We start from the raw sequence: 27,361 nt of genomic DNA, 5'->3' as shown, positions 1-27,361 counted from the left end.
TGTGAATATTGATTAGAAAAAACAGCACAGATTGACGAGAATACACTGTGATGAGTTGTTTGACAATATACAGAGTGCCACATTACAATACAGAAGAAATGGATTCTTTCTACCTTAGGGTGTCAGGCAAGACTTCACACGAGAAGAAGCATTTGGGCTGAATGTTGAAGAACAAGTAAGAATTGTTCAGGCAAAAAAGAGGAATCTAAGCACAGAAAAAATATGAAAGGCAGAGAGATTGAGAGCATATGTAATATTAACAGACCTAGGTGTAGCCACAGTTAGTAGAGTCTAGGAGAGAGAGTTGGAAATGAGGTTGGAAATGTAGGCTGCTTATATTATGCCAAGGAACAAGAACTGAGAAACTGGAAAACAATAAGTTACATAAAATGTGTTACAGAATGTTTCAAAGAAAGAAGATCCAACAAGGGTCAAATGTTGAAAATCAGTAAATATTTATTTGGGAAATAAATAAAGAGACCAAATAGCTATGGATAGTATTTAAACTATTTAACAAATTATTGAATTAATTAATTAATTAATCTTGAATGATTCTTCTAAGACTCCTCAGAGATCATCTTAACTATACTCCATGCTAGCATGATTCTATTGTAAGGAAACAAATTCTACCTAGGTCTTTAAATCTAAGCTACATGTGGAAAATATCTTTTTTTTGGAAAATGCATTTTTTAAAAGATTTATTTATTTACTTGAAAGGCAGAGGGATAGAGAGAGAGAGAGGCAGACACACAGAGAAGAAAGATCTTCTATCTACTGTTTCACTCCCCGAAGACTACAACAGCCAGGTCTGGGCCATGTTGAGGCAAGGATCCAGGAACTAAATCTAGACATTACACATTGGTGGTAGGGGCTCAAATTACTTGGGACATCTTCTGCTGCTTTTCCAGGTGCATTGGTAAGAAGCTGGATCATAAGTGGAACAGCTGGCTTTGAACTGACAGTCTGCTATGGGATTCTGGATGGCAAGTGGTGACTTAACCCATTATGCCATGATACTAGCCCCTCTGGAACATTTCTTAAGTGGTGAAATGTATGTGTTCTTCCTCCCAATAGTAAACTTCTCAATGATCACAATGTAGTAATGTAATTCACTCACCATTGATGAATATTGAGTTGTAGGCATTAGCTCAGGTCCATGTTCTGCTGGAAAACTCATTACTTCGGTTTCAATTGTAACTGGCTAAAAGTAAAAGTGAAAAAAACTCCATTAAATATTGAGCCTGATGTAACATACAAAGGAAACCATGGCTATTCATAAAAGGTTTAGGCATTCCAATTATCCTATCAACATTTTCATGAACAAAATGTCAGATCATAAACTGTACATGCATATAATGGTGATTTCTATCATAAAAAGCATTTATTGAGTTCTTCCTATATGTCTGCCATTATTATAAGAGTTTTAAATATATTAACCTGCTTGATCCCTAAAACAGTCTTATGAGATAGGTACTATTACTATGCACATGAGAAAACCCAGACCTATAGAAAGGAATTAATTGGCCCAGATCACACAAAAAGTAATGGCATTAGGATCTGAAGTCAAGGAATATGGTGCTGTAGGCCACACATTTAATTGCTAACCTAATCTAATAATAAATAAATCTAAATTTAACTGTATTACTTAGATTTGCTTTTATTTAATAATTAATATTTAGGAATAATACTTTTAGGCTCTATTTTCAGTGCTTTACAAATATTAACATACTTAATATGGCTTAATGTTACATTAATATTTGTTAATTTTACATGAACATTTGAAGAAATACATTGCACCAAAAGATATTGGATTATATTAAATTTCCTCAAAATTAGTACATTCAAGAAGTGGTAAGAAGACTTGTCAAAAATGGGGGAACTGGGTATCAGTGTGGATGTACTTGCATGCATAGCTATTTCTATTACCGATTTAAAGCTAGGTTTAAGATATGAGCATCTAGGATTACATGGAAAACATTAACCTTTACACAGTCTGAGTAGGTCACTTCATATCAGAATTGCGTTAGGACGAGTCAATGATAACATTATGATGCAGATAATGTTTGCATCAGATACTTTCCAATTTAAAAAAGATTTTTCTATTCATTTCCTCTGATACTAACTTCCTATTTCCTTTAGCCTTCCTTGATGTTGGTTTTCATTACAGTTGTGACTGCTTTAATGTGACAAAATGTGTTCTGATACATTTATAATAATGTTACTTCTCTAGGACCATTTTTTCACATTTACTTGTTTATTTTCTTTTTAATTTACACACAAATGTTGTGCATATTTGTGGGGCACAGTGTGATAATTTGATATTCCTATACATTGTAGAATTATTAGATCAAATTTATTAGCATACTCATTTTTGCAGTGAAACATTTAAAATCTCTTAGCAATTTTCAAATATATAATACATCATTATAAGTTGTAATTGCTGTGATGTACAATAGATCTCCAAAACATTTTAAAAGAAGGATTTTCCATAAGGAATTGGGTACTGGTTATGTAACAAAAATATGTTTAATAGCAGGGAAGATACTTTAGTTGAAGTTTTTACTGTTCTTACAAGTTATGTTACTTCTAGACAGTAACAACTATGCTATGTTACATCATGTGATACACTCTTTTACCATCTGAGCAACAGTTAAGCATAATGGTTCACAGCACAGCATTTGGAGCCATTCGAATTTTGAATCTTGGCTCTGATATTTACAAGCTGTGTACCTTTGGGTAGATAAAACTCTGTAAGTCTGTTGCCTTATTTGTAAAACAGAGGTACTACCTCTGGAGGAGGGGAAGTTTTTTTAATCATTATTTTTACTTCATACAATTTCAAAACTGTCGAAGTAAACCAAATCAGTCAATAAACCATTTAAAAATAAACACTGAAGTCAACTTTATTTGATGAAGAAAAACTTTTGCATTCAGGCTAGAAACAAAGCATTTTAAAACCTTTTTATTGTACCATATATAAATATGCAGTATTATGTACTATATTATGCATATTATATATTATTCAATCATAATAAGTTAATGATAGTAAAGTTCAATATTATAGTATATGTTGTCTATTATATATTTATTCTATGAACTGTATAATATGTACAATATATTTATACCCAGAAATATAGGTAGATCTTTTCTCATTTATATCTTCAAATTTTATTTTTATTTTATTACTTGAAATTGAGATATAATTTGAAGACTATAAGTTAGTGCTTAACATATTTATGGATCTTCTTCTTAAAATCTAAAATATTTTTAAAATAGAATTTTCCCTTTATATTAAGTAAGACATATACTATACTATCAGAACAGCCAACAGAATTCAGCTTTTTTTCTTATTAGTTTGTTAATAGGTTAGTTTCTAAATCTTTACAGACATGTAATCAGCTATCAAAACACAGTTAAAAGAGACATTTTGGAAACACATTTATATTTAATATTTATCATAAATGAAGAGACTTGTAAATATTTTGAAAAGAACAAGGCTTTTCTTGAGACTAAGCATTAGGTTTTCTCAAATCAACTACTAAATAGTTTGTCAGCACATCAAGGTCAGAAACCATAATGTTTATCCCTACTCCTTATTCATTGCATTTAATAGGGGTTCCATTAATGTTTGTTAAACTAAATTGAATAATAAAATCAAAGAATTGGAGAAGCACTGATGTAAAAGAATGTATCATAAATTTAGAAATTCTATAAGAAATTTAAATAATGGAAACATGAAAGAACTAATCTTACCACGGAAGTTGGAACACGACACTAATGCCATTTGGACCCACAAATCATATGGCCCACAGAAAGTGCCAAGGGATAATATATATTTATATGAGCATGTGATCCTGAATTTAAGAGCTGAAAGACAATGGAGATGACAAACCAATCCTTCTCTTTGCAAATAAGAACATTAAGACAGAGAAACACTAAGCGAACCACTCAAGGTAACAATGTTAAAGATATTAGAGATCAAAACTTTGATTATCACATTTCAGAACCAAATGTAACCCATGATTTTGCAAAGGTCAAATGGATATTACAAAACAGACAGGATATGATAAGTAGTATAAGAGATGCTAATAACATGTTATGGGAATTAAAACCAAAATCAAGATCAGTCCTTTTCAGAGAAGTAATATGACGTAATTAAGTACACTTACCCTGGAACTATACTATGAAGGCCCCAATTCCATTTAGCTACTTATTTTCTACGTAACCCTGTATCAAGTTTCTCATCTATAAAATGGAGCTAATAAAAGCACATACTAAGTGAATTAAATTAGTAAATATATGCACAGGATTTAGAACAGTTTCTGATTTATGGTAAAGATAGCTTGTTTGGGGCACACATTGTGGTACAATGGTTTAAGCTGTCATTTGTTATGCTAGCATCCCATATCAGAGTGACAGTTCCAGTCATGGATATTCTGTTTCCAATCCAGCTTCCTGGTAATGCGCCTTGGAGGGCAGCGAATGAAAACCCAACTACTTGGGCCCCTGGCTCCTGACCTTGGCCTGGTCTAGCTGTGGCTGTTGTGGCCATTTGGGTAGTGAACCAGCATATGGAATATCTTTCTCTCTGTAACTTCCTTTCAAATAAATAAATAAATCTTAAAAAAATACCTCCCCTATGACATAAATGAAGTAGTTTTATTCTTCTGTATAAAATGACTGTCAGAATAAATGATCCATTACATTGATCATACTATAATTTATATAGGAATAATTTTATAATCAAATCAAAACTTTTCTTTGAAGGTTCCATTCTATCCTTTGCCAACTTAAAGAGAGATTAAATTTCTAACCTACCCCCTACCGTCATGTCCCACTGTTACTGTTGTTTTTTGGTGTAGCTTGAAAGCAAATACATTTTTTAAATATTTATTTATTTTGTAAGTTAGAATTGCAGAGAGAGAGAGTGAGAGACAGAGTGAGATGTCTTCCATCCACTGGTTTACTGCCCAGGTGTTCACAATGCAGGAGCTTCATCTGGTCTCCCACATGGCCAGTAGAGGCCCAAACATGTGGACCATGTTCTGCTGCTTTTCCCAGGCCATTAGTGGGGAGCTGGATCAGAAGTGAAGCAGCCAGCACAGTAACTAGCATCCATATGGGGTGACAGCATCACAAGCAGTGAGTTCACACACTATGCCACATTTGTGGCCCCCCAAAACAGTTTTTACAATAAACTACATAATGGGTCTATGGTAGTTAGTAGTTCTTCTATACAGTAGTTCTCCATATAAAGATGCTTGATGATTCCCTGGTAGTGTACTATTAAGATCAAAATAATATAATATAGGAGATTCAGATGTGGAAAAGTGAAGCCCTTACGTCTGTCATAATATTTTATTTTTTGCCTATGTTATCCCTTGTTACAGATTGCTTTGACTAGAAATGGGGGGAGTGCAGACACAATTTGATAAGACCCATCCTTATGTCAATGAAAATAATTTGAAGATTCATCTTTCCTGTGTGTTTAAGAGGATATTGGGAGAGATTTCTACCTTTTTTATTAATTATTAATTATGACATGAATAAATAAAATTGAGAAATAAAATTGAAAGTTATCTTATTGCAATAACCTAAGGCTATACCAAAAGTAAAATACTGATAATAATTACTATCTTTTAGAGGATTATTTTCTGTCAGGCACTGTATTTGAGAGTATTCCTCAAAACATAGCAAAGTTTCAGATAATCTCAGAGGAATTAAATGATTTGGACAGGAACAAGATTAAAATTCAGGTATGAGTAGTTCTAAAGCCTATATTCTTTCATTTGACTATACTAGTGATTCTCAAACTATGATCCTCAGATTGGAAGCATCAGCATCACTTCAGGAGTTGTTAGAAAACTGAATTCTTGAGGCAGAGTTTGTGGTGGAGTGGGGTAAGCCACTGCTTGGGACCACTGCATCCCTATTGGAGTGCCTAGTTTGAGTCCCAGCTATTCCTCCCTTCAGATCCAGCTTTGTGCTAATATGCCTGGGAGACAGCAGATGATGTCCATCATGTACTTGGATCCCTGCCACCCATGTGGGAGACCTGGTTGGAGTTCATGGCTCCTAGCTTTGGCTTGGCCTACTCTCAGCTGTTAAAAGTATTTTGCGAATGAACCAGCAGATGGAAGATCTCTTTCTCCCTCTCTCTCTGTATCTCCCTGCCCCTTTTTATCACCTTGCCTTTCAAATAAATACATAAATAAATCTTTCTAAAAAAGAGACAAAACTAAATTCATGATTGTACCTCACACCTAACTAAAATGAGGAATCATGAGGGTAGAGCCTAATAACCTATATTTAAAGAAGTTCGGCCAGCGCCTCAATAGGCTAATCCTCCACCTTGCGGCGCCGGCACACAGGGTTCTAGTCCCGGTCGGGGCACCGGATTCTGTCCCGGTTGCCCCTCTTCCAGGCCAGCTCTCTGCTGTGGCCTGGGAGTGCAGTGGAGGATGGCCCAAGTGCTTGGGCCCTGCACCCCATGGGAGACCAGGATAAGCACCTGGCTCCTGCCTTTGGATCAGCGTGGTGCGCTGGCTGCAGCACGCTGGCCGTGGCGGCCATTGGAGGCTGAACCAACGGCAAAAAGGGAAGACCTTTCTTTCTCTCTTTCTCTCTTACTGTCCACTCTGCATGAAAAAAAAAAAAAAAGAAGTTCATGAGGTAATTCTGATGAATCCTTAAGTTTGAGATTAGCTTTCAATCAAAATGATACATTTCAGTCAAAAAGAAGGAATTTAAATGCAGCAAAGTATTGTAATTGGCCTTGTGGCACACTTGGTCAAGTCACTGATTGGAACACCTAAAATCCATGGAGTTCCAGGAATTCAGTTTCATCTCTGCTTCCTATCTAGCTTAGCACACCTATCTAGCTAAAGCACACCTGGGTGGGCAGCAAATGATTGCTCAAGTACTTGGGTTGCCACCCATGTGGGAGACTCAGATGGAGTTCCTGGCTCCTGGCTTCAGCCTGGCTCGGCCTTGGCTGTTGTGGACCTTCAGGGAGTGAACCAGTGGATGGAAGACATATCTCTCTCTGCATCTCCGCTTTTTAAATGAATTAACTTTTAAAAAAGGTATTTCTCTGGGGCCGGCGCCATGGCACAGTGAGTAAATCTGCTGCCTGCAGTGCTGGCATCTCATATGGGTTCAAGTCCCAGCTGTTCCATTTCTGGTCCAGCTCTCTGCTATGGCCTGGGAAAGCAGTAGAAAGTGGCCCAAGTCTTTGGGCCCCTGCAAGTATGTGGGAAACCCAGAAGAAGCTCTGGCTCCTAGCTTCAGATCCGCCCAGCTCTGACTGTTGTTGCCAATTGGGGAGTGAACCAGTGCATGGAAGATTCTCTCTCGCTCTCTCTCTTTCTCACATTGATGAAATATATGGATTGTATTAAATCAGAACTATTTCAAAAATTCCAATGATGTTGATGTGCGGTCTTCAATTGACTGAATTAAAAGAAAAAACAAAGAAATTCTTGTTAAAGGGGCCAGTGTCATGACACAACATGTTAAACTTCCGCCCGTGACACCAGAACCCCATGTAGGAGCACTGATTCAGGGTTCGGCTGTTATAATTCTGATTCAGCTCCCTACTATTGTGCTTGGAGAAACAGTGGATGATAGCTCAAGTCCTTGTGTCCCTGCCACCCATTTGAGAGATTTGGTTGGAGTTCCTGACTCCTGGCTTTGGCCTGGCCCAGTGTAGGTCATTGTGGCCATTTGGGGTGTCAACCAGGAAAATCTTTATTTCTCTGTCTCTCTAACTTTCTTTATCACTCTGCTCTTCAAATAAATAAAAAATAACTGTAAAAGGATAAAAATATTCTTTTTATAATATATTATAAGGGATCATCAGCTCATTCATATTACTTTATGTAGATATTATTTTTAAAAATTTATTTATTTATTTAAAAGGTAGAATGACAGAATGACACACACACAAGGTGGTGGGGGGGAGAGGGATAGGAAGTGGGGAGGTGGAGGGAGAGATAGAGATGAGAGAGAGAGAGAGATGAGAGAGAGAGAGAAAGACAGAGAAAGAGACAGAGAGAGAAAGAGAGAGAGAGAGATCTTTCATTTGCTGGTTTGCTCAATAAATAATCACAGCATCCAGGACTGGACCACACCAAAGTCAGAAGCCTGGAATTCCATCTGGGTCACCCACCTGGGTGGTTGGGACCCAAGTACTTGGGCTATCATCCCCTGCCTTCTCAGGTGCATTAACAGGAAGTCAGATCCAAAGAAGAGTAGCCAGGCCTTCAACTAGCACTCTGATATGGGATGTACACATCCCAAGCATTGGCTTAACCTGCTGTGCCAAAATTCTTGCCCTCATGGAGCCAATTTTTAACATGTCAGGGTCATTTGGAAATAGCCATGGTAATCGTGAATATAATATTACACATAGCTATTATATATGATATATAGTATTTGTAGGCATAAAAATTTTGTCATGGATGTTGACAGGGAATACACACCAGAAAGGATTAAAATATAATTCAGTAGCAGAAAATAAGAAAAGAATATTCAAGGCATTGAGATGATATTATATGAAGGGATTTTCAAAAAATTCACAGAAAAATGTACATTATTTTTGAATTCCATTTTTGAACGGACTTGTTGATGTACTTTTGTATTAAGAGATTGCATTCAGAGAGTTCATAATTTCAAAATAGGTCCTATGTGTGGAAGCCCAAGGTTTCACAGTGTCAGATTTACCAAGCAACTCAGGAAAAGTAAATCCATTCTTGGAAATCTCTTCTAGCTCTCTGATTAGATATTTTCTCTGTATTTTGCCTCAAATAAGATTTGGAAGAAAATCTTATACAGGCTGTTGAGCCAAGATGGCGGAATAGGTAGGGAGCTTACTGAGAGGACAGGAGAAGACAGATTAATAAAAGTGAATTCTCTCATTTGTGAATGAAGGTGAAATAAAGACCTTTCATAGCAAACAGAAATTGAAAGAATATGTCACCACTCATCCAGCCCTGCAAAAGATGCTTAAAGATGTGTTACACACAGAAACACAGTCATCAATATGAAAGAAGGTAAAGGAAGAAAATCTCTCAGTAAAAGATCATAGGAATTTCAAAGTATATATCAGAAATATCTTTGGAAAAATGGCAGGGCAAAGTCACTACTTATCAATAGTAACACTGAACGTTAATGGCCTCAACTCTCCAGTTAAAAGACACAGACTAGCTGAATAGATTAAAAAAAAAAAACATCTATTTGCTGCTTGCAAGAAACACATCTTTCCAACAAATGTGCATGCAGACTGAAAGTGAAATGTTGGAATAAGTTATTCCATGACAACAGAAACCAAAAAAGAACTGGCATAGCCATCTTAATATCAGACAAATCAAACTTTAACACAAAAACTGTTAAGAGAGACAAAGAGGGGCACTATATAATGATTAAGGGATCAATTCAACAGGAAGATGTAACTATTATAAATGTATATGCACCTAATTATAGGGCACTGGGCTATTTAAAAGATATGTTAAGGAACTTAAAGGGAGACTTAGAATCCAGTACAATAGTATTGGGGGACTTCAATACTCCACTGTCAGCAATGGACAGATCAACCAGACAGAAAATCAATAAGGAAACAGCAGATTTAATCAACACTATACAAATAAACCAAATGGATCTAACAGATAGCTATAGAACTTTTCATCCTATACTTAAAGAATACACATTCTTCTCAGCAGTGCATGGAACTTGCTCTAGGAATCACCACATACTAGGCCATAAAGCAAGTCTCAGCAAATTCAAAAGAATTGGAATCTACCATGCATCTTCTCAGACCACAATTGAATGAAGCTGAAAATTAGCAACTCAGGAATCCCTAGAGCATATGCAAACACACGGAGACTAAACAAAATGCTCTTGAATGAACAGTGGGTCATAGAAGGCACCAAATAAATGAGCTTTCAATGCATCTCAAGGATCGAGAAAAACTGCAGCAAACCAGACCCAAATCTAGTAGGAGAAGAGAAATAATTAAAACCAGAGAAGAAATCAACAGGATTGTATCCAAAAAAATTACAAAAGATCAGCCAAACGAAGAGCTGTTTTTTTGAAAAAATAAACAAAATTGACACACTATTGGCCCAACTAACTAAAAAAAAGGAGAGAGAAGACCTAAGTCAATAAAATCAGAGATGAAAAAGGGACTGTAACTACAGACACCACAGAAATAAAAAGAGTCATCAGAAATTACTACAAGGACTTGTATGGCAGCAAACAGGGAAATCTATCAGAAATGGATAGATTCCTGGACACATGCAACCTACCTAAATTGAACCATGAACACATAGAAAACCTAAACGGACCCATAACTGAGACAGAAATTGAATCAGTAATAAAGTCCCTCCCAACAAAGAAAAGCCCAGGACCGGATGGATTCACTGCTGAATTCTACCAGACATTTAAAGAAGAACTAACTCCAATTCTTCTCAAACTATTCAAAACAACTGAAAGAGAGGGAGTCCTCCCAAATTGTTTCTATGAAGCCAGCATCACCTTAATTCCTAAGGCAGAAAAAGATCCAGCATTGAAAGAGATTTACAGACCAATATCCCTGATGAACATAGATGCAAAAATACTCAATAAAATTCTGGCCAATAGAATTCAACAACACATCAGAAAGATCATCCACTCAGATCAAGTGGGATTTATCCCTGGTATGCAGGGATGGTTCAATTTTCACAAACCAATCAATGTGATACACCACATTAACAACCTGCAGAAGAAAAACCATACTATTATCTCAATAGATGCAGAGAAAGCATTTGATAAAATACAACACCCTTTCATGATGGAAAATCTAAGCAAACTGGGTATAGAAGGAACATTCCTCAATACAACCAAAGCAATTTATGAAAAACACACTGCCAGTAGGGGAAAAGTTGGAAGCATTTCCACTGAGATCTGGTACTAGACAGGAATACCCACTATCACCACTGCTATTCAATATAGTACTGAAAGTTTTAGCCAGAGCCATTAGGCAAGAAAAAGAAATGAAAGGGATACCAATTGGGAAGGAAGAAGTCAAACTATCTCTCTTTGCAGATTATATGATTCCTTATTTAGGGGATCCAAAGAACTCTACTAAGAGACTATTGGAACTCATAGAAGAGTTTGGCAAAGTAGCAGGATATAAAATCAATGCACAAAAATCAACAGCCTTTGTATACACAGGCAAAGCCACCGCTGAGAAAGAACTTCTAAGATCAATCCCATTCACAATAACTACAAAAACAATCAAATACCTTGGAATAAACTTAACCAAGGATATCATAGATCTCTACAATGAGAATTACAAAACCTTAAGGAAAGAAATAGAAGAGGATACCAAAAAAATGGCAAAATCTTCCATGCTCATGGATTGGAAGGATCAATATCACCAAAATGTCCATTCTCCCAAAAGCAATTTATAGATTCAATGTGATACCAATCAAAATACCAAACACATTCTTCTCAGATCTGGAAAAAATGATGCTGAAATTCATATGGAGGTACAGGAGACCTCGAATAGTTAAAGCAATCTTGTACAACAAAAACAAAGCCAGAGGCATCACAATACCAGATTTCAAGACTTACTACCGGGCAGTTGTAATCAAAACAGCATGGTACTGGTACAGAAACAGATGGATAGACCAACGGAACAGAAATTAATCCAAACATCATATACAGCCAACTTATATTTGATCAAGGATCTAAAACAATTATTCTTAGGTGTTTAAATTCAACTGAAAAATGACCCCTGTTAGATAATAGTGGGAATAAGAGAGGGAGGAGATGTACAGTTCAGCACACGCTCACTTGGACTTACCCCTAATGGTAGAGCTAGAAACATGCCAGGGGATTCCAAATCAATCCCATCAAGGTGGCATGTACTGATGCCATCTTACTAGTCAAAGTGATTAGTTTCAGTTCATAATTGATCATAATGATAGGATTAAGTGTCAAAGGGACCACTTAAACAAGACTAGTCTCTGCTAACACTGATAGAATTAAAAAGGAGAGAACATTCCAACATGGAACACGGGATACACAGCAGACTCATAGAATGGCATATGCCTTAAACAGCACTCTGGGCTTAGAATCAGCCCTTACGGCATTCGGATCTGGCTAAAGAGCCCATTAGAGTTTCTCAGGCATGGAAATCCAAGACACTGTGGCAAAAAAAATGACCTAGATGAAAGATCTCTGTGAGTAAGATCACAGTGGAAAGAACTGGCCATCAAAGAAGCAGGTACCTTTCTCTGAAGGGAGGAGAGAACTGCCACTTTGACTATGGCCTTGTCTAAATGAGATCGGAGTTGGCAAACTCAAGAGGCTTACATAGCCTTGACAACTCATGAAAAGAGCCTCATGTGATTACTGAAGACATAAATAAGAGTGTCATTTGTTAAATCAACAACAGCAGTCACTTTGCACTTACTCTTCACGTAGGCTCTCTGTCCTCAATGTGTTGTGCTATGTGAATTAACGGTAAAACTAGTACTCAAACAGTAATTTATACTTTGAGTTTCTGTGTGGATGCAAACTATTGAAATCATTACTTAGTATATACCAAGTTGATCTTCTGTATATAAAGATAATTGAAAATGTATCTTGGTGAAGAATGGAATGGGAGAGGGTGTGGGAGATGGGATGGTTTGCGGGTGGAAGGGAGGTTATGCGGGGAAAAGCTGCTATAATTCAAAAGTTGTACTTTTGAAATTTATATTTGTTAGATAAAAGTTTCAAAAAAGAAAATCTTATTCAGATACAAAAGGAGCCAAATGCCATATACACCCAACAACTATTATGTATTTTTGGTGACCTCCAGGCTTAGAATTTAAACTTACTATTTTTCTCTCTAAAGTAGAAAACTCCAAGACTCCTTCATGGTAACTATTACAGACAGTAGTGTGAAAACAAGTTCCTTCCTCTTAGAGACTCATTAATTATTTATTTCATGCAAGTAAGTGACATATTATTTTATTTGAAACTATACTTGGATATGTAATTGGCTAGAATTAAAAATAACACCTAGTAAAGGTTATTTTCATTTGGTTCCTGGAAAATTATCAGTTTATCCTGTGACTAGAGGTGGAGGAGATACATTTACTCCCATCTGTCCAATATTATTTGGGGGCAAGCAATCAGAAGCACTGAGTCATGACCATTTTATCTTAGTCTTTTAAGATAAGTAAAATAACTATACTAAATTTACTGTCTGATTTTTCAGTATGAAAATTTACTTTTTGAAATGTCATAATGATAAACATTTTATGGGGTATTTAAGGTATCATCATGTAGCGAATGGATTCTATACTAGGAATCAGATAATCTGAGTTAGAATTCAATAAAACTTTGACTTTGGTTTTAGCCTTATCATGTAACTACATATAGGATTTAGGACAAGATTTCCAATAAGTTTGATGTTTAGGAAGAGTGGGACATAGTATTCAAAACAGGACTGAATCTAATTCTTGACTCTGCAACTTACTAGCTCTACAGACCTTGTGTAGTTTCCTTTAATTCTGTTGTAGGTTGAGCTGTGTCTACGAAAAGTCTGGTACCATAAATACGACCTTATTTAGTAATAGAATATATCACATTTGGTGACACACATGCTAAGGAAATAAGGTCACATGATAACAGAAACAGAGACTGGAGTAGGTAGTTACAGTCAGGAACATCAACGATTGCTGGTAACTACCAGGATATATAAGAGACCTTGAAGACACTTTGATTTCAGACTTTTAGTCTGCAGAACTGTGAGATAATGATTTCTATTGTTTTTTAGCCACACAATTTGTGACAGTAGTCCTATGAAACTAACAACATCTATTAGGCTTGCTACTTAAATGTTACTTAAATTATGAAGATTAAATGACATAATGCTTATGAAGTGTATGCAGTGGCCATAAATATTAGTTCTAATCATTGCTGGTTGGCATATTTGTAAATGGATTAGCATTTCTGATTCAGATTATTTCACCCAATGCAGTGAGTATCAAATAAGAGACTAGATGGGAAAGTATACTTGGGGTGGTAATGCCCTCTAAGAGAGTTCTAATTTTATATAATTTTCTATATCTACACTGGATATATAATTAGATTTCAATTCTAGAAGGAAATTGGAAGTCAATTCTATCAATACCAAATAGAATTATTTTTGTTATTTTGCTATGAAATATTTAGAAAAATGTTCTATATTTATCAAAGAGCATGTAGATATCAAACAGCTTTATCTTCCCCTAACTCCACAATCAGGAAAAAAAAAACATGAAGTAAACAAACTAAATTTCAAATACTCACAAAATAAATTAGCTGCCCAAGAAAGAAGTGGGACTTGAGGTTCTGTTTTCTTCCAAACTCTTCTAATATAAATCACCAAGTAAATAAATCAATTTTATTGACATGCCAATAATAGATAGAGAAATAAGAGAGAGAGGGGGAGGGGGAGGGAGAAGGAGAGGAAGAGGGAGAGGAAGAAGAGAGGGAGAGGGAGAAGAGAGGGAGAGGGAGGTTCCATCTACTAGTTCACTCCCCAAATAGCCACAACAGCTGGAGCTGGGACTGGGCTAGGCTGAAACCAAGAGCTAGGAACACCATCCTGGTTTGCCACATGGGTGATAAGTGCCCAAGTGCTTGGGCAATCATCCTCTGCCTTTCCAGGCACATTAACAAGGAGCTGGATCTGAAGTACAGCAGTAGAGACTCAAACCAGCACTCTCATATGCAATGCTGGTGATGCAAGGCAGCAGCTTAATCCAGTGCACAACAGCCCCCAATTACTTAGTAAATTTCATCTTTAAATTGTAATTCTATTGAAAGTCAGTTAAGATTACAAAAAGAAAAGACATCTAGGGAAATGGCTTTTTTAAAAAGCACATTAATTTCTATATCAAAACATTATAACTAAATTTAATCAATTATTTAAATAGAGCAATTATTTTTGGAAAATTATTGACTGTACAAAATTTGAAAAGATCCTTATATTTTTGTGATGCATCTGTTTTACCAAATTGCTTTTATAATTCTCTGTATGATGTTAAATATAACACTCTTTGAAATGCAGTTGATATCTGACTTCAATAAAGCTGTTTATTCAGACCACCACTTTTTCATTCAATATGAGCTCTCTGTTTTTCTAACTAGAAATGGATTATTGTATTGCTTTGTCATGAGTGAATCTTGAGTATAAATTCAATGACAAATATTCCTTAAATATATTCAGAAAAAAATGCCCTAAATTTCCAATATTATTATATTATGAAGCTATTTCTTCTGTTTTACTGGGAGCCAAATCAAACAAAAATTTTCTAGTTTTCGCTATGGAAAACTCCTCTATGCAATGTGATCAAACTGAGAAAGCTGTTTGAACAGGACATTAACAGTGAATAAGTGGGGCTGGTGCTGTGGCGCAGTAGGTTAATCCTTGGCCTGCTGGACCAGCATCCTATATGGGTGCTGGTTCGAGTCCCGGTTGCTTCACTTCCGATCCAGCTCTCTGCTATGGCCTGAAAAAGCAGTAGAAGATGGCCCAAGTCCTTGGGCCCCTGCACCCATGTGGGAGACCCAGAGGAAGCTCCTGGCTCCTGACTTTGGATTGGCACAGCTCTGTCCATTGCAGCCAACTGGGGAGTGAACCAGCAGATGGAAGACCTTTCTCTCTCTCTCTCCCTCTCACTGTAACTTTACCTCTCAAATAAATGAATGAAATCTTAAAAAAAAAAAGTGAGTAAGTTATCTAGGTTTCTATTGATAATCTGTCAGACTGCCCTTACCAGGTATCCCTTAGATGCTCCAAATATAAAAACCTCTTGTTATGGTTCCCCATTCTTTTCCTGAAAGTTTCCCTTTTTGTGCTTTAATTGTCCACCTGATACTATTTTTTTTCTTTATCCTCGTTAAAGGATTTAAAGTGGACTCATTCCAGTTACAGGGCCTTGAAAGTGTCCTGTATTGTTATTTTTTGTCACTACCTCCCTAGTTTGGGAGTGGGTAATTTGCGCACCTGCTGCCTTCCTTGGATGTGGTAGCCATTTCTCAGGCTCCCTCTCCGGAATCGAACCCTGATTCCCCGTCACCTGTAGTCACCATGGTAGCCACGGTGACTACCATCGTCTGATCCTATTTTTTAAGTTCTTGCGTTTTAGGATATGACCCTGCATATGAAAAGAAACCCAGAGCAGGGAGCTGAGTGTCCATTGATATGGGCATGCACACAAGAGGAAGGATCTGATTAGAGGAACAAAAGCCACAGAAACACCAGAACATGGGTACACTGGATTTCTTTCAGAAGGGAGGGGTCCCTCAAACATGGAAATCTGGAATTAAAAGTCCATGTTATCATGCTGGCCTGATTACAAGCCTCTCGAATCAGGATTTGCTTTGCTGGACATTTCTGTATATCATCTTTCTCCCATCTAATCTAAAAACCTTTCCTCCATCCACACCCCCAGTCAGTGGGTAGATTTGGGACATAATTCTCCTGCTTCCTTACTTATGAGTAATAATAGCAACAATAAAAGCTTTTTCTCCTCAAAAGATTGGCCTCACAAAGCAGGATTAGGCCCTATAACACTTTGTGAGACTGTACTCAGTTGATTTCTTATCCTTTATCTTCTCACAGCAAAACAAATTTTAAAAAAGGAAAGTGCTACATCTAAGAAAATATGAATAATAGTGCTAGGATAAAGTATGCACATGCAGCATACGCTTTAAAATGATCCCTTTGGAGTTTTGCAAACTTTTCCTCATTTAACTAATGTGCAGTAACATGATAGTTTTATGCTTAAATTTCAAAAGACCAAATTAGATATTTAGTGAATACATTATATTAATCATTTTTTCCACCTTTACTTGAGACTGTAGTAAGAGTTTTATATTTGACTTAGTACAGGGTTTTCTCTAAATGTAGATGAAGAGGCTGAAAAAGTTTAGTACTCATCTAATAGCTGCTTAAAATTCATTTTTTCACGTGGCTTCCAGGAAGTTCTATGAAATGGTCCCAAAGCCAGAATTTTTCTTATTCTTTGTATTATAATATGTTTTCATTTATCTTTCATGCAAAGGGACAGCACAAAGTGAATGCATATTAGCCTCAAATAATAAAAGTCCATTCTGTCTAGCTGAAGAATTATTCCCATTAGTGCTTCAATATGTCATTTATACTTACATTTGGGCTTTCATATCAAGCATCTTATCATCAAAGGTAATTTCCTGGATGAATTAATGATTCTTCTATCCTTTGACAATGACTATATTTATGTTTAAACTACATATAGGTATAGACTCTGGGACAATTTTTTTCTCCTTGAAAATTATAAATAATGAACACAAACAAGAGTGATTATTTCTACATATAAATATGTCTTTGTGTCTCCAGCTTAGCATAATTTCTAGAAGCCTGAATAAAATTATCAAAATGCTTCCAAACACTGCAAAGGGCATAAGGAGATAATGCCATTGTTCCTCTATTAAATTTACTTCTAATCGCCTAAGAAACTCTGGTTCAGGACTTTCAGCTATGTGTTTGCCCAACAGTCTCGAAAACAATGTAATTACCAAAGTAACATTTTTTGCTAATGCTCCTCCATGTTGTAGAGGACTTGGGACTTGGCAAGCTTGTAGAGTGGATTTTAAAGTACAGTGCCTTTCCACAACTAGTATTTTAGTATGACTGAGAAACAAAGCAGTTTTGCAAGTAAGAAAATCATTTTCTCCACCTTTACTTGAGACTGTCAAGTACAATTTTCACTTGACAGCTGTTCATAGAAGAAAGGTCTAATTTTTATTTCCCACCTTCCATAAACCCACATGCAGTCTTAAATTTTATCAAGTCTTACTGATTTAGCCTTTGTAATTGTAGGAGAACAGAGTAATACCTGTTCTTCAACCATTACTACCCCACAACAAAACACATATTAACAAGGGAAAATCGTAATATATCTATTTAATCCAAGATAAATGTGACAGGGAGCTTTCTGAAATTGAAACACTAAGAATCAATGAAAACTGAGAGTTACTATGGATAGTAACGCACATGTATGATAAGAGGACAAACGGATATGTTCTAATGGTATTATAATAAACTAGGGGAATTTAGCAAGGCCTGTTTGTTGATATTCTTCCTAGCCTGTGGGTATAGGTCAGGGTCCCTCTGAAACAAAGATCTTATGACTTATTTTCAGAGGAGGTAGGTCAGAGAATTCTTTTAACCATGCTTAAGGAAGAAGGTGGATGAAAGCAAGACAGTAACCTTCTTGCTTCTGCGGTTTCCTCAATTTCCTTCAGCTTTAAATACCAGTATGCCAAGATGCTATACTTGGGGTATCCTATTCTGAGTCCGAAAATAATGCCTCTTGCATTCATCCCTCTTTCATTGCTATTTGTAAGTGTGACAGACCTGGAAATTAATCACAGATCAGCAACCTGGCTAGGAGCATGAATTTTGGCAAAACAAACAAACAAACAAACCCTTAACTCTGCTAAATTGCATTCTCATTTAGGAAATGATATTGTTATGGAAATTCATAGGGATTCAGTGAAATAATAAATCAGTACAAGGATCTTCATTATGGCTCAGAGGATTAAGCTGCTGCTTGCTATGCCAGCATCCCATACAAAAGCCAGTTTGAGTACTGGCTGCTCCACTTTTAATTCAGCTCCCTGTTATTGAGACCAGAAAAGCAGTGGGAGATGGCCTGAGTGCTAGCGCCCCTACCACCTACGCAGGAGACTGGATGGAGTTCCAGGCTCCTAGCTTCTGCCTGGCCCAGCCCAGGCCATAGTGGCCAACAGGGGACTGAACCAGTGGATAGAAGGTTTCTCTCTCTCTCTCTCTCCCTGCCCCCCTACCTCTCGCTTTGCAACTTTGTCTTTCAAATAAATCTTTAAAAATAAATCAGTGCAGTGTCTGATCCATAGTTAATCTTTTTTTATTTTTATTTTTTTGACAGGCAGAGTGGACAGTGAGAGAGAGACAGACAGAAAGGTCTTCCTTCCGTTGGTTCACCCCCCAATGGCCACTGCGGCAGGCGCGCTGCAGCCGGTGCACCACGCCAATCTGAAGCCAGGAGCCAGGTACTTCTCCTGGTCTCCCATGCAGGTGCAGGGCCCAAGAACTTGGGCCATCCTCCACTGCCTTCCCGGGCCACAGCAGAGGGCTGGACTGGAAGAGGAGCGACCAGGACAGAATCTGGCACCCCGACCGGGATTAGAACCCAGAGTGCCGGCGCCACAGGCGGAGGATTAACCTATTGAGCCATGGCGCCGACTCCATAGTTAATCTTAAATGCTAGCTTTTCTCTCTCTCCTTTATACCTCAATTCAAGAAAAAGCCTCTTGAGGCAAATGTTGTGGCACAATGGGTAAAGCCACACTCTGGAACACCTGCATCCCATATTAAAGTGCCTGGTTGGAGGCCAGCTGCTCCACTGATTCAGATGCACATTGGAGGTAGCAGATGATGGCTCAAGCATATGAGTTCCTGCCACTCATGTGCAAGATCCCTTTGGAGTTCCTGGCTCTGGGCTTTGGCCTGGCCCAGCCCTGGCTTCTGTGGACATTTAGAAAGTTATCCAGCCAATGGAAGATCTTTCTTTCTCCCTCTCTTCCTGTTTCTGTCACTGTGACTTTCAAATAAATCATCTTTGTTTCTAAAAAAAGACTTCTTTAGTTTTCCTGCCCTCAATCTTTTTTATCCTGTGATCTATCTGGTTACATCTACCTTATCAGATTGATCATGTCATTTTCCTGTGCAAAAATATTAAATGATCTAATTGTCTAAAGATATAGATATATCTTATACTAGCAAATTCCTTAGCTTCATCATAATATACATTTCCAGTTATATTTCTAATTATTTTTAAACATAAATTCTTTTCTCTAGGCTGATACACAAATCAAAACATAATGCTATTGCAAATGCCCAGAGTTTTTTGTTCAAGTGATTTTCCTTTCACCTTGTCAGCTCAAATTTTACCAGTTATTCCAGGTCTAGATTCCAACTCAACTCCTTTAAAAAATGATCAGTAAGCAAAAGAAATACTGTGACTTAAAACCCTGATTTTGGTTTCTTCCCAAGTCTACAATTTGATGTAGATAGATTAACATCAGACACTTTAATGTTGAATTAGTTTCCTTAAGATCCAAGAGCCCTGGTAACTTAGTGAGCACTATATCTCATGAATAAACTCTGTTTTTATGTGCAGTTTTTAAGGTAAGAAAATTTGTGTTATATTAAAATCACCTATTTGGGGGCAGGTGTTTGGTACAGCTGCTAATATGCTTCTTGGGGTGCCTGCATCTCATATTGAAGGGCTCTGGGTCCAAGTTCCATCTCCACTTCTGATTTCAGCTTCTGTAAATGCACACCCTGGAAAGAAGCAGGCGACAGCCAAGTAGTTGGGTCCCTGCTTCCCACATGGAAGACCTGGACTTGGTTCATTGTTCCTGGCTTCAACATGTCCCAGCCCTGTTTGTGGCAGACATTTGGGGAGTGTGCAGCAGATAAGAGATTTCTCTTACTATCTCTCTCTCTCAAATAAATAAAATTTAAAAAAAGAAAAAAAAATTCCATCTGAAATAAAAGCCTTTATTTTCCAAATGTACAATTTGTTTGACTTTTTCCAGCCACTTTTATTGTATTCAGTACTTTGGGATGGCTCTGTGAACAGATGAAGCCAATAATGTATTAACAGTACCAACTGAGAGAAAGTATGGTTAACTGAGGTTACTAAAAACAAAAAGCCATTCAAATCAATTGGCAATCTACAAAAAGAGTTAAAGATTTTAAAAGCTATTATTAAAATTGCTATATTGGTCTATTATGCTATATTTTATGTGTGTACATATTGTATGTCCACATGGGGAAATTTTATTAAGAGTTTTATTTTAAATGGCTTATAGATAAGATTGTCCATAAATTTAAGCTGCTAAAATCAATCAAAGATACATTTTAATTTGAGTGACCTGAATCTGTGTATCATATGTTTTAAACGTGTTGGTAGAAAGAAACAAAAAGAAAAACTGAACTTTGATACATTAAGACTCACGTCTTAGACCATCTCTACAAGTCTTTTTGTAATTCTGCAACATTTTCTTTATTTTTTTATCTTAAACCTTCTACTTCAGGAGCAGTGTTTTCAACCAGTAATGATTTTTGATCCTGGTGACATCTAGCATTTTTCAAGATCTTTTGTCACAGTAAAGGAGGTACTACTAGCCTCTAGTAAGTAGAGGCCAAGAATCCTGATAAACATCCTATATTCGCAGGCCCCTCCCCAAAACAAGCTGTATTGAACCACAGATGCCAGTTTTGCTGAGTTTGAAAAACTAACATCAGAAAATATATTTAATAACTTATTTTATCAGAAGATAGGGGAGGAATATATTTATAAATAAAATCTCTTTTACTGGCATTGAACATAGCTGTCTCAGCTTCTTCTTCTGAAAAATTGGAACAAAAATACCTCTTTTTCCTTCTTTACTGAGTTGATATAAAATTAATAACATTAGCTAATAAATTTCAAAACACTTTGTGAATATGAAAGACAAAAACATATAAGGGACGATGATGGTGGTAGTGAAAGTACTGGTCTGGTTTATAAACATCAAATATATTTCTAAGGCCCTCTTCTGGGAACTGTGCCAGAGAAGATCAGAATTCTATTCAATGCTTTGGCTGAATCATAAAAGCAATTAAATAGAAGTTAATTTTAAGATTGTTTTAACTTTAAATTAATTATACATATAGGTTGTATGTTCAGATTAGAGTATATGGTTTTTGAGAAGTAATATTTGAAATCTAATTGTTGATAAATGTTTAAAAGATATATTCATTCTCTTGCCTGTCTTATTCTTAGATACCTTAAACAAGTATACTACAGTTAAAGTGGGAAATAGTAGAATGCCTATGTTGAATTCCTAATGATTGCATATGCAATTCAATGGGACATTAAGATGCACATGGAAACATACCATATAAAATTTCCTAAGCTCTAAACTATTGTATGAATTCTATTACATGTTTGTTTGATATATACCCCTTAAGAAAAAGCAAAATTAATATAGATGGGTGGTCAATTTTTTACAAACAAGTTCCTTTTACTATATCTCTGCCATGGCACTGGAACACTTATTTTGGATTAAGCCCTTTGATATTTCAGCAGATTGTAAGTATTCATGATTAAGTATAATGTGCCAAGTAAAATGAAATAAAATTAAGTAAACTTAATATTGGCTCTGATTAGAGCCAATAAAAACACATGCTCACTTTTAATGTGTCTCAGTGAATACTAACATGAAAGCATAAATTCTATCCTAGAGGTTTTCTAAGAATGAAAGAGATAATGAAAGGGTTTTATGCAATTTTTCATTAGAAACACACAATTAAGTTTGCATTTGCTGTAAGTTTTGCAAATCACTGAAATATAGTATGGAAAGCTGCATTTGGAAGCAGGGGAGCTGTTTCCAAAAACCTAGAGGCCCATATTAAATATTAACTTGCTATAGTCAATTCATACAGAATACAGCTTCTGAGCCTCTCAATTAGAATTTTTTTGCAATTATCTTTTCTTTATGCTGTAAAATTTGGAGGCCAAATATCATGTCATAGTTTAGATGGGAAAGTTCGTGCTAAACAGTACAACCTAGTACCATGGTTTTATCCTAAATGTGTGTTTTTTTTTTTAAAATTTGATGCCAAACTACTGCTTGGGGTATTATCTAAATACTCCAGTTTCCTTATCAGTAGTATTAGGGTAATAGTGATCTATATCATAAGGTTTCTGTGGCTATTTAAAAGTGTTACTGCATGTATAGCACTTAGCATGGTACCAGGAGCATAGTAAGGATTATGTGAGCCCTAGAGCTACCACTATGATAGCTAATATTATTTCAATTTCTTGTAAGAATTAACATACTTTAAAAATTGAATGAAAAAAGTTAAAATGGGCTGCTATCTTGGTTCTCGGTGCTTCTTTCTGCTAAGACCCATGATGCCCAGGCTGCTGTGAGGGGGCAGGACAAGTCAGGGTTGAGTCAGCTGGGTGGAGGTTTTGCTGGCTGCTGCCCCATCTGAAGAAATGAATCAGGGACTGGTACCAAGTAAGAGCACAGTGCATATCTCCAACTTGCCTTTTTTCCTGACAAATAATGACTTATACTGGATATAAATATGACAGAGTTGTAAAGGTTACTATAATGAAAAATAAAGATAACAGGAAGCGTGAAGGGGTTGCATTCATATTGTTTTTGGAAAAAGACTGCAAAAAACTACACCAGGACAATAAACAACCATTATTTGGTAGAGTGATAAAAGGAAGCATTTCGACCTACAATGGAAGAGAGGCTGAGTCCACTCAAAGACAATACTGCTGTGATAAATCCAAGTGTTAGAAATCTGGGGAAAATGGACACTTAAGTTAAGAACAGGCATATTTTCCAAAGAGGAAAGAAAAAATAAGTTCCTGAGCCAGAAAAAGGAACTGAAGAAGTAGAAGAAGTGAAGATGAAGGAGAAGACCCTGCTCTGGACAGCCTCAGCCAGGCTATAGCCTTTCAGTAACTAGCCCAAAATGAGGAACAAAAAAAATGAAACTCAGTTCAGGAGGTCACTCAACATCAGCTGACTCAAGATGGCTAAGTATAAAGAAAAACATACATATCAGTGATGGAGAAGAACTTAGTGATTAAAATTGCATTTGCTATGTAAATATCCCAAGTCTTGGAAAACAAAATTCAACTGAGTTACTTTTAGAATTTGAGCATAAATGTACTTAATAACAAATAGTATTTTACTAGAAAATAGTTCATAGAAAATTTAAAAATACATATATAGTATCATGATTCTATTTTGCCTTAGCACTGTACAGTTACATCTCTGATCTGAAATCCAAAATAGTACAAAATCTGAAACATTTTAAATGTCAACATGATGTCTCAGTAGGATGTTCTACACAGTGGAACTCTTTCATAAAAACATTATTACATATAATGTGTAAAGCTACTTTGTGACTACACATATAAAGTTTATGTAAAACACAAGTTAAATTAATATTTAGACTCAAGTCCCACCCCTAATATTTCTCATTATGTATATACTACTACTCCACAATCCAAAAAACCTTGGAACTCAGAGTACTTCTGGTCTTGAGTATTTCAGATAAGATACATAACCTATACTAAAAATCAGAATTTGCTGGTATTAATCTTGAAAATAGCTAATTTTAATAAAAAATAAGGAAACAATACTATTATACTAATACTGTTGTCTACTCATGAGAAAAAGATATTAAAGTAATTTATTTGTGATGTTCAGTGTAAAACTTTATCGTGTCTGCTTGGCTTACATGACTTTTGAAATTTAATTTTCAAAGCACAAACATCATAAAATGTTAATAAACTGTTTAAAAGGAATTTTGTCTTAAAAAAGAAAAGAAGAAAGGTAAAATGAAGCTTTCTCTATCCCATCATCTTCCCAGTGATGGGTTATTATTCTCAGCAACCACAAGGTCCTGATATATATTTAAATTATCTATGTAATTTGCTGTTCTATTAACTAGTCATGTACTAATAATGTATCTTGTGATTCTCTGAATACAAAAATGTGAAAACTCAGTCTACTTAACATTAAGTACTATTATGAATGTTGCTTGTTTTGAAAAATCTTACACCCAATAATTATGCTATTCATAAACACCTATAGAATGTGTTTAGAAGGAATATTGAAAAATACTATTTATTTTAGGCAGGGGTACACTCAATAGTCCTTTTTGGGGTTTCCTTAAAGTAATACAATTTATGGTGGGCAATAACTAGCAGGATAGGAGACAAAGGTAGCAATGGATCTTCCTATGGATAAGCACTACACATTACTAAAATGTGGGCCCTGCAAATTTTTTTTGGAGAATGTGAGATGGTCAGTTTTTTTAATGCATTCATTTATTTGAAAGGTGGAGTTGAGAGAAAGAGAGAGAGAGAGAGAGAGAGAGAGAGAGTCTTCCATCTACTGGTTCTTTCCCTAAGTGGCTGCAACAGCTGGAGCTAGACTAGGCCAAAGACAGAAGCCATGGCCCTCATCCAGGTCTCCATCATAGGAATAGGGGCCCAAAGACTTGAGCCATCTTCTGCTGCATTTCCAGGTGCATTATCAGGGAGTTAGATCTGAAGTGAAGCAGCCAGGACTGGAAAAAAGTGTCCATATGGGATAATGTTGTCAAAGGCAGCTGCATAACCCACTGTTCCTCAGCACTGGCCTCAGGCCGTCAGTTTTTGTTGACTGCTTCATGTAGAACAGTTCTTAACATAATGTGTATATTCAGTTAATGATGAATACATACTTGATACAAAGAAACAGTACAGTCCTTCTATTTTCATGTTGGAAAAGGAGCATCAAAATCACCAGAAGACATCACTAACCCAATGTAATATAATTACTGGAAATAGTTCCGTATGAAAATCTAGAATATGACTTCTTTCTGGCAGCTGCAAGGATAGAGAAATCAAGGCTATTGACTAGTAAATACGTTAACAGAAAAGTATTTCAAAAATAGTTTCAATTGGAAAACACTGAACCTCAAAGTTATTCTATTACTCTTTTACTCATCATTTAAAATGAACAGAGAAAATTTAATGAGGAATATTCTCAAATTGTACATATGGATATATGTATGCACAGGCACAAAACTGTGTGTGTAGTGTGTGTATGTGTGTATGCATATATATATATATATAAGTATATATATATATATATATATATATATATATAAAATTTGAGGATAAAAATGGCTGTAGTTAAGGAAATATTCCTTTACAAATAAAGGTAAATATTCTGGGTGATGGACAAAGATCTCACTTAGGTATGTACACATTGGATAGTCTTTCCTGTGATTATATCTTCATATCTGATGAACTCTTGAGTTTCCAGAAAAGATTCAGAAAGTGATTTTGTCACCTTTAAAATTATTCTCAACATTATTAAGGTACAAACATCTGTACTTATTTCAGGACTAGTTATATGTCCTAAGGAACTTCACCTTTCTGAATCAGAGGATTCTCTTCTATATTATAGATTTTTAAAAGTGGTATATATAAGTTCTATCAGATATTAGATATTGTTGGATTGATTGGGCACCTACTATGAGTTGCATAATTTCATTCAATAATGCATTAAGTTTTACTTTCAGTAAATCTATTATCTAGCTAAAAGGCTTGAGTAATCAAAATCTATGAATAGTTGATGAGAACAAGGCTCTACCAAGTTAATAAACTTTACTTAAAAAGGATAATTCTATTATTAAAAGCAAAGCAAGCATTGGCTTTTACTGAATCAAAGCATATGCAAAACCATTTTCAAATATTTCTTCCAACTGGGGAATTTGATTAAATTACCACACAGGGGCTATTTAAATATTTAAATCCCAGAGTCAGATAAAAATTAAAATATTATGGGTGTTCATTATATAGCAATTGCAATTTAAAGGTGGTCTAAAATTAATGTAAAGGGGCTGATGTTGTAATGCAGCAGGTTAAGCTGTCACTTGCTCTACCAGCATTGTATATTGGCGTGCCACTTCCAATCCCAGCTGCTCCACTTCTGATCCAATTATCTACTGATGCAGCAGGGAAGGCAGTGGAAGACAACCCAGGACTACCTATGTGGGAGACTTGGATGGAGTTCCTGGCCCCTGGCTTTGGCTTGGCCCTGCTATTGCAGGCATTTAGAGAGTGAACCACAGGATAGAAGAGATCTCTCTCTCTCTCCCTCTCTCACTCTCCTCACCTTCCCTCTCTCTCTCCCTTTCTATTTCCTCTTTCTGTGTTGCTCTTCATTTCAAATAACTAAATTGTTAAAAGGGAAATTGAGTGTAATATATTACATGAATTAACAACCCTTTTGGCTAACCTCTCCTAGGGGTAAGTATGAAATTAAATATAACACAATGGACGGACTTAGAATGCTATTTGGGGTAAAAAGCAATATTCATTTCAATGTAATATTTTGTAGAGTTCAGGATCCAAAATAATATTGGAGATTAATTGGTTCCACCTGGACCAACTGGGATTCATACCAACGATTCAGGGATGGTTCACCATATGCAAATCAACAAACTCAAGACATCACATTAATTCACTGCAGTGAAAGCATTTGGTAAAATAAAATATCCTTACATGTTAAAAAACCTTAAGTAAATTTGATATAGAAGGAACATACCTCATCACGATTGTGGCACTCTATGACAAACCCACAGCCAGAACCATATAGAAAGGTGGAAAGCTGGAAGGACTTCCACTAAGATCCAGAACCAGACAATAATTACCACTCTCACCATTACTATTCAGTT

At 36.1% G+C, this 27,361-nt stretch overlaps 1 protein-coding gene and 1 pseudogene across 1 annotated transcript in view; one reads left to right on the top strand and one right to left on the bottom strand.

Moving 5' to 3' along the window:
- LOC133752666 (uncharacterized) overlaps positions 1–27,361 on the bottom strand; it is a 381,981-nt gene that overhangs the window by 198,188 nt on the left and 156,432 nt on the right. The window contains exon 8 of the mRNA XM_062183055.1: positions 1,118–1,201. Coding sequence (XP_062039039.1) covers positions 1,118–1,201 — 84 coding nt within the window. The remainder of the gene's footprint in view (positions 1–1,117; positions 1,202–27,361) is intronic.
- LOC133752973 (zinc finger CCHC-type and RNA-binding motif-containing protein 1-like) lies at positions 23,103–23,711 on the top strand (annotated as a pseudogene).

Source organism: Lepus europaeus, chromosome X, assembly GCF_033115175.1.
Source record: "Lepus europaeus isolate LE1 chromosome X, mLepTim1.pri, whole genome shotgun sequence".
Taxonomy (NCBI): domain Eukaryota; kingdom Metazoa; phylum Chordata; class Mammalia; order Lagomorpha; family Leporidae; genus Lepus; species Lepus europaeus.
The sequence above is the reverse complement of the archived record's forward strand: the minus strand, read 5'-3'. Positions and strand labels throughout refer to the sequence as shown.